Here is a 12703-nt window from a genome sequence, read left to right on the forward strand (position 1 = left end):
GTTATTTGAGAATTATACCTCACACACATAATCCAAATGAAGTGAGCCAAAAATGTCCAAATGAGCCTATACTTTTTTCTTTGTTCAATAGTCTATTACAAATAAAACATACTGGAAATGTACGACTTTGTATTGTAATTTTAGCAACAGGCATAGCCTATATGAAACTGAATTTAGTATTTTTAATGTGAATATAAATTATATTAGGTTTTGAATTACTTAACGTCTCATTAGCTGAATAGCAGCAGCAAACTGAACTGAGACACACAAATTACAACCATGACCCTTATTTCATTCAAATTAAAACCGTTAGAGAACACTGATCTATAACAAAGAACATAGATCAGTGGAGAGTACGCGATGAAGACAAATTACTGAATCGTTCTGTTCGAAAGAACCGGTTCACTGAAATGATTCGAACTACGTGCTCGATTGCTCTGTGACTGTGAGGCACTGCTCTGCCTCTGATAAAAGTAAACAGTCTGGCTCGATTAGTTGGACTGCGTGTGCACACCGTAATTCACGCAAACGCGGAAGCGACGGCTTCCACGGTGTTTTGTACACAGTGGATGTGTGGTGTCGTGTTTGACAATCGGAATCGTAAAATCATTTGTCTCTGAATTTGGACGCTCTTGAGACGCATGCAGCCCGGTGTGCCATGATTCCCATAGCTGTGGTGGTGTGTGTGATGGGCGGGTGGTGTACAGTATATCTGGCGGACACGCTGCTGCGGGTAGGCGGATCTTACCGATATAACCCTTCATTACTAGAGTTAGCCTAACAGTAGAGAGTACAGAGGCGTTTGCTGCTTAAATAATGGAATCGATTGTTATTGATACTTTCTAATTTGTCAAGGACATTAGATGTTAAGAGCAGCATTTTGATAGTATCACGGTACAGAGACTGTACAGAATTTGTAGCATGTTTATGTACCGTTTTATTTACATTTATATGTACATTTACTAAAACGAGTAAAAATGTTTGGACATTGTACAACGATGGTACCATAATTATTTTACATTTATTTTGGTGCAAAGCGTGCCATGTTTTTCAGCATTATACCGTGAAGTTACCATGGTTTACCTCGTAGTATGCAAATACCATTATAATTTTAGTTACATTGCATATTTCAAAGTATCATAATATTATTATCGGATGCATTACTGTACCATGGTTCTGCCATGTTTTTAGTTCAGTTTTTCAGTTGCTACTTTAAAAGTTATTTAGTGTTAATTCTAAATGATTCTCATAATACAGTTACTCTCAATTATGTAAGAGTTTATGCAAATGTATGCTTTTTAAGTAAAATGGCTTTAGACATAACTTGGCAACACATGGTAAACAAATCAGCTGTGGTAAACACATTTTAAGTTAGATCATATTTTTATACAGTAGCAAGCAATACTACTGTATTTTTATTTTTTTTTAGCACAAACTATTGTACCTACCTCATTATAAATCCCTATCACATCCTTAATAACTGTTTTTTTTTTCCTCTCTCTCTCTCTCTCTCTCTCTTTCACCTTCAGTCATTCAGTTCGGTGAAGAACCGCTATGAATCCTGGTTATCCTCGAACGGATTCACTCTCTCTCCTTTCCATATTAAATGGCACACCAGCATCTTCAACCGTCTGTTTGCCAGATGTGCTCATCTCAACCCTCACTTTCTATACATCTGGTATGATTTACAGTCCTCAAATCAGCTTTTTTATTTTTGCATGTTCAGATGCTTATTATGAGCTCTTTAACATTTATTGCTGTAATATACAGAGCTGTCAGTCTTTTGTTCTATTTAAAGACATGCAAACCTCTCTTGCTTTGCTTTGGTTTGGTTTCTATTGGTGTGGCTGTTGCCATATTAAATCCACAGTGATGATATTTATTTAATTTTTTGAGGACTTAAAGCTTTAGTCATTAAAAAATTCTTAAGCTGCTTATGATGAGAGCAGGGCATTATGGGTAACCACCCTCCATCCCCCACACATACTCACATATCCACAAACAATCTCCTTTTTATTTATCAATCATTATAGTAAAAGAATGAAAAACCCAGGAGTTAAAATCTAATCTGAACATATACCAACATGTTTTGCATGTTGCTGTTTTAGGTTCAGTGCTGGTATGGTGTTCGGGGTTCTGGCGATGTTTGGGTCTGTGGTTCTTCTAAGCAAAACATTGCTGCAGACTTTGAATCAGATGATGGCAGAGACACCAGAGGGGTCACACGAACAGATCTTGCAAGTGGTGGTGAGTACAGAGCTCGTAGGAGATGATGATGGTGCACTTTTGTTTTAACATCGATGAAACTGTGAACCCTCTGTGCTCAGCCTGATCATTCCAGTCATTTTCTTTTTTGTCATCAGGTGCCTGGTGTGAACCTTCCCGTCAGTCAGCTGGCCTATTTTTTCATTGCTATCTTGATTAGCGGAGTCATACATGAGTTTGGCCATGGGGTGGCAGCACTAAGGTAAAATAATCATTTCAAAGATGCAATATGTAATTTCTGTCTTGGTAGCAATGTGCAAACATTTTAACACTTACTTGTCCCACATAAAGCCAGTATTGGTTAAAGTGCTCTATAATAAAGAAAAAAAACTTTTGGAATCATTTTGCAGTTCCTGCAGCTTTAAGATGTGTCCTAGTGGAACAAAAACAAGATTATCTGCACAATCATACATTTAAATTCTCACAGAGTAAATCTTTAGATTTTTGCATTAATGCAAAAATGCAAAATGTTGTTTGCTTTTGGAAGGTCACTAACATTAAGTTGGTTTGTTTATAATTTCTCATAATTTATAGGAAAATGACTTGCGCAATAATACTCGAGTCTTCTAAAGTTTGCATGCACGTTTTAGAGAGTTAGCCATTATTAAGTATTATCAGAAGTTTTGGATCAAGCTGCTCCATCGCAAACTCAAATCTCATTCCATTTGACTAGTAAAATTCTCTGAAATCTGCGTGTAATGTAAGTAAAGTGTTTCTTGGCTTGTTCCAAGTCTAGTTATACAAGAAAATCTGTTGTGTTCTGTTGAAAAGAAGCTTGTTTTAAATTTACGTGGAGTGTAAATATTTTTCTGCATGTTCATCTCAGGGAGCAGGTGAGATTGAATGGTTTTGGCATGTTCATGTTTGTGGTTTATCCTGGAGCATTTGTGGACCTCTTCACTACACATCTGAACCTCATCTCTCCAGTCCAGCAGCTCAGAATATTCTGTGCCGGTAAGACTTTTTAAACAAGCACAATGCCACAAATATGGCATATGCAATTCATAAAACCTCCATTAGATGGCAGCACACTTTATTACCGAACCTAACATTTTCTTTAGCCACTATTACCTTCAAAAAAACCTTTATTAAAGTATATATTATTTTTCTACTCTCTCTATCTTGGTGCAGGTGTGTGGCACAACTTCATGCTGTGTGTTGTGGCCCTCAGTTTCCTGTTCCTGCTGCCCATTTTCCTGTTTCCCTTCTATTACACTGGAGCAGGGGCACTTGTCACTGAGGTGGTAGAGGTCAGGTCACCTTTCATCTTTAAGTTTTATATTTAGATGATGTCTTGAGTGTCTGAGATCAGTTTTTGGTTTGTTTTCGCAGGGGTCCCCATCAGGTGGACCTCGTGGGCTGTTTCTAGGAGATCTGGTTACCCAGCTGGAGGACTGTACTGTCCGGGGAGTGCAAGATTGGCACAACTGTGTTCAGCATCTATCCCATAATCCTCAGACGGGATACTGCGTTCACACTGCAAAGCTGCATCTCAGTTGGACGGCTGGAAGAGGTGCTGACCTGCCTTATACTCTATTGTTTCAAAGTTTGGGGTCAATAAGATTATTTTTTGAAAGTTTTTATTGAGCAAAGATGCATTAAATTGATCAAAAGTGACAATAAAGATGCTTATAGTGTTACAAATCGTTTTATTTAAAATAAATACTATTCTTTTGTACTTGCTATTCAACAAAGAATCTAAAAAAGTAACATGGTTTCCACCAAAATATTAAGCAGCACAACCATTTTCAACATTTATAATAAGAAATTTGAAAGCAGCAAATCAGCATATTAGAATGATTTCTGACGGATCACGTGAGATGAAGAAGAGTAATGATGCTGAAAATTCAGGAATTTCATTATAAAATATTTTCAAATAGAAATGTTATTTCAAATTTTAATGATATGTCACTGCACAAGAGACTTCTTTCAAAAACTTCTACAAAATCTTATCGCCCCCAGACTTTTGAATGGTAGATTAAATAGAGATGTTTAAATTCAATATTACAAAAATTTGTTAGCTGATTCTGATTTTTCTTCCACTCAGCATTCAAGCGTCTCGATGGCACTATGGAGTGCTGTGGGAACAACAGCTTGACAGATCTCTGCTTCTCTTATAGTAATAATGTGGAGAGCAAATTGGTAAAACAGACAGCTTTTCTGAAATCTCAGCTAGTATTTGGGAATTTTATACAAATTAGAACTGTTATAAAATTTAGTTGATTCTGTTTGCTCCTTTTAGTATTAGCAATAAGCTCTATGGCACCTAATTGCTAAACACTGCAAACATTTTATCAGTGTAATATTGTGAATATTTAAAGTGTGCTGTTGGCTCAAACAGGTTTTTGCATGTCTGAAATAGATATCTGAAATGAAAACACTGATCCATTTTACACTATATCTTACAAAAGGAAGGGAAAATGATTTCTTGCCACCTCAGTCTTGGGTGTTTTTGACACTTTAAACTATTACTGTTTTTCCCCCATGCTAAGTTTGCCTGCCTGCCGGTCAGAAAAACCATTGAAGCAAGCCGTACATGCCGTACAAACACAGACTGTCAAACAGACTTCATCCCAAGCTTGTGTTTAATCCCATCTCTGGAGAACCAGACCAAACTGATTCGGGTCAGACACCCGCCGCAAACAGACATGCTGTTTGTCGGCTACCCTTCACACCTACAGTATTCAGGTCAGACAGATTCTGTTTTTATTTAATCAGGTTTGTGCAAACAATCTTGTTTTAAAAATGGTAATTTCTTTATTTTTAGTGAGTCTCACCGACTTCGTTCCTCGTTTGGGCTTTCTTCATCCAGACCTGCCTGTCATGCTGGAGACTTTCTGCAAGTATCCTACCCACACTATCAGTATTGGTTAATTTAGGAAGCAAACATAATAAATGAACCCTGAAATATTGGTTTTGTTACTGCTGTTAACTAGCCTTAACTTCTTGCGTGTTGAGATATCTGGTATCATTATCGGGGGCCCTTGCGGTGGTAAACGCTGTCCCGTGTTTTGCGCTGGACGGTCAGTGGATGCTCACAGCGTTCCTAGAAGCCACACTGAGCTCTGTGATCCCAGAGAGGAACAACCGAGAGCTGATTGGCTTCTTTTTTCTGCTGGGGGGCAGTGCCCTTCTAGCGGCCAATGTGGCTCTGGGTCTGTGGATGGTCACAGCACGATAACATACAGCTGTCTCCTCCAATCAGACTGTTTGGGGGCAATTGCTTTCTGAAGAACCTTCTTGAACTAATGTAGGAGTCAGTCGACTGGGTGGTTTTACCTTTGCTGGTATAATTGCCAGATTGCCCCCCTGCTGAGAGGGCGGCCAGAGAGTTTAGACTAGAGTGCTGCTGTACTCGAGAGAACTCTTAATCGATGTGTTCTTGGGTTTGAATGGCTAAGCTATAAGCAGTAAAATGGTCTTGAAGCTGCATGATTTACACAGTGACCTCAGGACAGTGCCAACAGTGCCCTCTTTGATAAATACATAATCACACTGTGTCAAAAATGTTTATGTAAACCCAGAAATGACACTATACATAGAGGATTTAGTGGGCATTACTTGCCTGTTTGGCCTCTGTCTTCCTGAAGTACATAGTCACACATAGTATGTGTAGTTTTCCATTTGGGTGTCTGTAGTTCAGTTTTCCACTCAAATATTTACAAGTGTACTACATAACTAAAGCCGATAAAGACTTTATTGTCCCCAGTTGGGAAGCAAGTAAAAACATAATCTATAATCATTTTGAAAAAGTCATGTACACTTGCATTGTAATGAAGAATTGAATCATTTTCATAACATACAAATGGTGACGTTTAGTCCACACAACCAGCCAAATTTTTTATTTTAACTCGATGCTAAAATCATTTGTATGATTGCATCTGTAACTGAAAATGTTTGCTGTTGCATGATGCTGCATCCACACCACTAGGTTTCAATATGCTGTTCAAGATGGTTGCCATCAACTAGCGTAGCATCAACCAAAAAACTGAGTGCACCTTAAAAACAATGTAAACTGAAAATGAAATGCATACAGTGTTAACCAACCATACAGTTGTATAAATAGGGACTGCACACAGCATGAAACTGCACATTACTGCAGTATTATTGAACTATAGAGATTAGCTTTAGTTGCTAAGTCAGAGATCGAAATGCTAACCTGATTCATTTTTTACAGAGTTCTATGTTCTGGCACAGCTGTGAAATAAATGTTCATGATGACAAGGGTAATCAATTGCTAAACATGCTCTGATGTGCGAGGGAAACGTACATATCGTTTATGATCTGTATACTGTGAATATTTTCCCCAACAATTAGCCTGTGGGTTGAAAATGCACTAAAATAGGAATTATTTGTTTTTAAGGTATTTTATCTCTCTGTCTTTGTTGTCATCCCTGATCCGTTGTACATATGTTAATAAAGGAACAAAATTTGCATAAACCTTCCTGTGTCATTGACTTATTTGTTTGTAGAGACATAAGTGCTGATCAACCTTCTGCCTGTCTGAAACATCACATGGAAGTTCATAATGTGAATTTTATATTTGAATGTATAATAATTCTTGCAGAACATTTCTGCCATTAGATGTCAGTGTTGTCCCACTTGAAGCTGAATTTTGAGTCTTAGAAAATTAGACCTTAGGAAAAGTGTTTCATCCTATTGTTGTTGGATATCATTTTGTCATGATGTAGAGACCTGATTATAATACTGAATGCATTTCCTTTTTAGAAACATCAGGCTGGAAATGATGTAAGGACATTTTGAGAAAAAGACATGAAGAGGAGTGCTATATAGAAGTGATAGAAATCTGTGATAGTCTGAAAATGGTCGGAGTGGGTGTTGTCAGGACTGTAAGAAAATGAGCTGCTGATGACAGCTGGGTTTTTAAGAAGGTGTTGAAGTTCTCAGCGAGGAGGATAGTTATTTTATAGCAATGGAAATGTGACGTCTTGGTTCATCTGTTGTCAGAAAAGGTGTTACAGATAAGGGTGTAGCACGTTTTTTGGCTAATGGACACTGCTACTTTGTTGAATGTGTGTGTGGTGTCGTTCTCAAGGACATCAGAATGTGGATTGATCTCAAAGATGGTGGCTGTCAGCGAGTTAATGGCTTCTGCATGTCTCTTTTCCCCTGCTGCAAGGCTCTATGGGAAAATGTTAGCAATTACATGGTCAGCTTGCCAACATTTGTTGTCTCCAACCAAATATATTTGAACTTGCGTAACTTTTGCGTAAAAAAAGGTTTTTCCTACTTTACATTTTTTACAATGTTCATACCCAGAGTTTCTCTCGAAGGATCATTCCATAGGAATCTTGTCTCATTTTTGGACAACCTGCATGGTCTGCAAACATTATTGCACTTTTCATACTGTATTGATTGCTATCATCAGACATGTGAAGTTTGTTTGTTAGGAATAAGCTTCAATTCATTGGAAAATGTCTAATGCGAGGCTTAGAACATACGAGGATAGCGACTGACTGATATAAAAAGCAAACAACTGAACACACTTTGAGAAAGGGACAGAAGTTCATGGGTCAGGCTGCAGTTTTCCCTCAGGTCCTTCAGTCAAGAGATTTTGTTTATGCTCCAGCATTTTTGACTTTTATGATTTCAGTTAATAATCTGAATCACATGGTATCTGATTATTGAAGATCTTCATCAACCTGGTCCATGATATCTGATGTCTTCACATCTGAGACATGGCTCCATTTAGTCATTTTGTTAAATGTTTCCTGATGGAGGTGTAGAGCACATCTCTTCAGTTTGCCCTTTGTTCTCATTTGAGGGTTGCATCTTTTGGCTTTACGCGTCTCAGATGTACTGCTATAATTAGCTTTCATTGTGCATGTTTCTGTAGTTTTTTGGCTCATTTCCTCAGAAGAAGGGTGTGTTGAGATCGCATTCGGGAACGTGCCCCCAGGGAAGATGGAGGACTGTATGTCTGTGCTATTTCAGAGGGAAAATAATTACACATGGATGTGGTTGTGCGTGGGGAGACCAGACTCCTCCCTTCTTACCGTCACCCAGAAAGCCTTGAGGCTGTTTATATGTGTGTCTGTTCTCAGTTTAGGAAGGTCAACTAATTGCTGGCTTTAATATATATATCCGGAACTGTGTCCAGAGAATGAGATCTGAATTATTGTTGTATTGAATTATAACATGCATCCTTCATTGCTGTTTTATTTTATTTATCTATTTATTCATTCATTTTTAATGCCTCCCTAATCTTTTATCCAGGGTAATTTTTCCATGGAAGTAATACTTCATACTGACACATTATTTTTGGGAATACATAACTCAAGTCCAAGCACAAACTGTGTATTTCATCGGTCATCATGACTTGAATCTTTGTTTCATTTAATATGAAATATTTAAATATTTTACTATATATTCATAAACTATATATAAAAAATATATAAATTATTATTATTTATATATTACTATTTGTTAAAAGGATGCACTTATATAGTATTTTTACATTTTTACAGAAATTAATACACTATTTATTTACTTACTTATTGTTTGTTTCTTTCTTTCTTTTATGACTCAGTTTGTACTTGTACTAAACCAGCATTTCGAAAGGTGCTTGTGTGTTTTAGTATGATAGTCTTTGCGTTGTGTCATAATGTAATGTGATTCACAAGCTCAGACAATGTTCAGACACCATGAAGGAGACAGACACTTTTCCATTGACTTCTTTTTCCCTGTCTCTGTCTTTTCTGTATCAGGACGGTATCAGTGTGTAGATTTTCTATGAAGATAAGTCTGTTATAGGTAAGGGATGTGCATGTTTGGTGGTTTTTGAGAGAGGGAGAGATTGTTCCTAGCTCATGTACTTGGGAACAAAAACACAGTGAGTCTCAGGTTTTATTTCATTTGGATATACTTCTATTAGACAAAACAGAAGTGTTGAAATAAATATCCCTACTGGTGCTTGTGTAATAGAAAGGTGTTTATTCCAGGTGACTTATCTGTTCACACAAAATTCATTAAACATATCATTAGACAGCTATTTTAGTGAATGTAAAAGCCACATATAGGTAATGACCCATGTTTTTGCTGTGAGCCTGTGGTTAACGGAGGCACCAAAAATCTTTTTTTTTTTTTTCTTTTGTACAGCAAAGGAAGCTGTATGATTGATAGGAGTGCTTATTTCGACCATAATACTCTAAATTGAAGGTTTGCTCTGATAAATGTCACAGTAAGCTTGGCTTCATACAGTATGCCAAGTTTGGGAAACAGAGACCACAATTATCTGGAGGGTATGACCAAGTTAGACAAATCACAACGACACTATTGTGTGAATATTTCTGCTGGCATTTGCAAACTGTAAGCTGACATGAGTTCCATAGTTACTGCAATTTTATTTATTTTTTTACTGATATTGCTAATGGTCATAAAATTAGGCACCACTATCTTTTCCGGACATTACTCCATGTCCCCACTTTTCAAAACGCTTATAAATCAGGAATTAGGGGTAGGTGTAGGGTTGGTGTAGGGAAATAGCACATACAGTTTGTACAGTATAAAAACCATTACGTCTATGGGATGTCCCCACTTTTCACAAAAACAAACGTGTGTGTGTGTGTGTGTTTAGTATCTCAGTGTAATGACACACTGTCATTCTGTTTCTCTGCATACTGTAAACAGAGCAGCGATGTGTCTGCAGTTCTTCCCCCGTATCTCCCTCTCTCATTGGCTCACTCGTTTTCTCATTCAGTCTCCATATGTTCCATATCTCTACCGCCTCTTTTTAAACTAATGTTTGTGAACCCTTCTCTGTCTTGCCTTTAAATACCGGTTTCATCTGTAATGTCCCGTGCTGAGGAGCCGACCCTCCCGCTCTGTGTAGTTGGTCTTCCTGACCACGGCCTCCTGTTCACTAACAACATAATGAGACATGATACGCTCCCCTGGAAAATGATGTCTGTAAAAAGAAGCTCTCGCCTCCTCACTAACCACAATTGCTTTGTGTATAAATATAGCTTTTGGAAGGCTCAGTTCCTTTCTTTATAAAGCTGCTTGGGAATGTTTTTTTTTTTTTTAACTGTGAAAAAGTGCTATAGAATACATTTGAATCAAACTTCAATTTTAAACTGATTGAAAATAAAGTCGATTTGATATTTTGGTGCAAATTCTGTAAAAATTAGATGTGCAATCTCAAAGAATTCTTGCTGTGTGTTTCACAGCTGTTATTCGTCATCATAGTTCATACCAGAAAAAATAAATATCTAACTCTACATGCAAAATACTGGAAAATGACTCATGTAAATAAACTCAGAAACTCATGTTAAAAAGGAACAGTGCACACCAAACAAACTTTTGTCATTATTTTCTCACCCTCATGTTTTTTCAAACTTGTCAATGTACAAGTGAACCTTCAGACTAAAATGTAGGGTCTCGATAAGACTTTTAAAATGTTCTTGAAAGAAATTTTTTATGCTTACGATGGCTGCATTTATTTGATTTAAAAAAAAAATGCAGTAATATTGTGAAATGTAATTGAGATTTAAAATAGCTGTTTACTATTTATATAAATATTTTAGTATATTAAAACAGAAGCTGAATTTTCAGCACCCATTATTCCAGCGTTTAGTGTCACATGATTCTTCAAAAATAATTCTAATATGCTGATTTGCTGCTTAAGAAACATTTCTTATTATTATCAGTTGTGATTAATAATTTTGTGGAAACTGTGATATTTTTATGATTCTTTGATGAATAGAAAGTTCAAAATAGCAGCATTTATTTGAAACACAAATCTTTTGTGACATTACAAATAATTTTACTGTCACTATAAAAATATTTATTCCTTTAAAAAAAAACGTTTCTTTAAAAAAAAAAAAAAAAATTTCAGATCAGGATTAAAATCTGACAACACAGTTATCATAAATTGTATTTTTGGAATCAAATCGCACAAAAAATATTTTTCGGGTCCAGCTGTAATTACTGTTTCAACTTGACAGTGATGCTACAGCAGCCTTTTTTGAGCCGTGAGTAACATTAAAGCTGCCACAATACATCGAGTCGTCATTTTTATATCTTTCAGTGCTTCAGCAAGAGGAAGATGACCAGTGAACAATCACTTACATATCAGCCTGTTCCTCTTATGAGAGTTAGAAATATAGCACATGAGTCATATGGTGGGTTTTTTCAGCCCTGTGGATTATTACATTATTCCAGCGTTATTCCGTAAGCATTCAAGTTTTTTCTAAAATGCCATAAACTCTTCTAGTAACATGATGGTAAAACGTTCTTTGCAAAAGAAATAGTATCCGATAAGATACAATCAACATCTGGGTTATCAGTCCTCGGGGTGAGAGACCAGATGTGGCTTTTTATCACTTCAGGAAGCCTCTCCCTCATGATCTGTCAAGGGTCTGATTATGAATGTCTGTGTGAAAGAGGTTTACAGAGTGAGAGTTTCATCACAAAAAAACAGGAGCTCTATCTCGTTGAACCCATCTGAAGTGGTGTGTGATTTAGTGACTGCAGGATGCACACAGCATGTCACTCAGGAACATGTTGTATGCACACATTCAGAAACGAGGACAGACTGTTTCAACCTGAAGTACAATAAAAGCCTTTTTGGGGAATGTATTTGAAAAAAAAAAAATAAGGGTCCAACACTGATAAGCTACTCAAGCGTCAAAGCCCAACCTTTTACCACAGAATTTATTTGATTTATTTCCGGTATAATTCATGGGAGTTGCGTCCTGTGCAATTCTAATGTCAGTTAGGGATGAGTCCCAGGTGATAAGTCCAGGCGATAAGAAAATGGTCTATGCTTTGTTGATACATTCCACATTAATCTCATTCTGTGATCTGCAGTTTTTATAGTGTTTACTTTTAAGGAAAATGGAGATTTTCCAAGCAATGGTGTTTTAGGAGAGAGAAAAAAAGATGGTTTACAAATCTACAGTGCTGCAGCAAAATTAAGACCACATTCATGCCAGTATTATTATGGTATAATTGTGTTAATATTTTAGCTTTAGTTTGCATTTTAGTAAATTTATTAGTAATTTTATGTGCTTTTGTCATTTTTATTTTTAATTTAATTTATTATTATTTTCCTCTGTGGGGAAAATGTACATTTTATCCAATTGTCATAACATGTGATATGCATCAATGTCAATCAAATCTAAAGATAAAGTGGTGAAGGAAATCCTCAGATGATCTTACACCTATGATCGTGACTGACTGTGTTATCACATATGAGGTCTTCTACCTTATTTCATGCTTTATTTTAGATGTGTCCCTGTTGCAGTGTTGACCTTCACCGTTCATCATTACTTTTGTGTGATGTGATAAAGTGAGTTGATATTCAAGGCTTAAAATTGACTCATCTGCTGATGAGATTTTTTTACTTCCCCTTAACATGTAAATTGTTTATTCATTTTAGTACATGCATCATCTGTTGGACAAATGCTCCTGGAGT

At 36.6% G+C, this 12703-nt stretch overlaps 1 protein-coding gene across 1 annotated transcript; it reads left to right on the forward strand.

Moving 5' to 3' along the window:
* The first annotated feature begins 500 nt into the window (after positions 1 to 500).
* Positions 501 to 6699, forward strand: mbtps2 (membrane-bound transcription factor peptidase, site 2). Its single transcript, XM_058766112.1, has 11 exons — positions 501 to 733; positions 1530 to 1678; positions 2109 to 2247; positions 2364 to 2467; positions 3092 to 3219; positions 3397 to 3515; positions 3598 to 3778; positions 4313 to 4407; positions 4758 to 4953; positions 5033 to 5108; positions 5224 to 6699. Exons 1-11 carry the CDS (start codon positions 659 to 661, stop codon positions 5444 to 5446), a joined length of 1485 nt encoding a protein of 494 aa, XP_058622095.1. The 5' UTR covers positions 501 to 658; the 3' UTR covers positions 5447 to 6699.
* The last annotated feature ends 6004 nt before the right edge of the window (positions 6700 to 12703 follow it).

The sequence above is a fragment of the Onychostoma macrolepis genome, chromosome 24 (genome assembly GCF_012432095.1).
Source record: "Onychostoma macrolepis isolate SWU-2019 chromosome 24, ASM1243209v1, whole genome shotgun sequence".
NCBI lineage: Eukaryota > Metazoa > Chordata > Actinopteri > Cypriniformes > Cyprinidae > Onychostoma > Onychostoma macrolepis.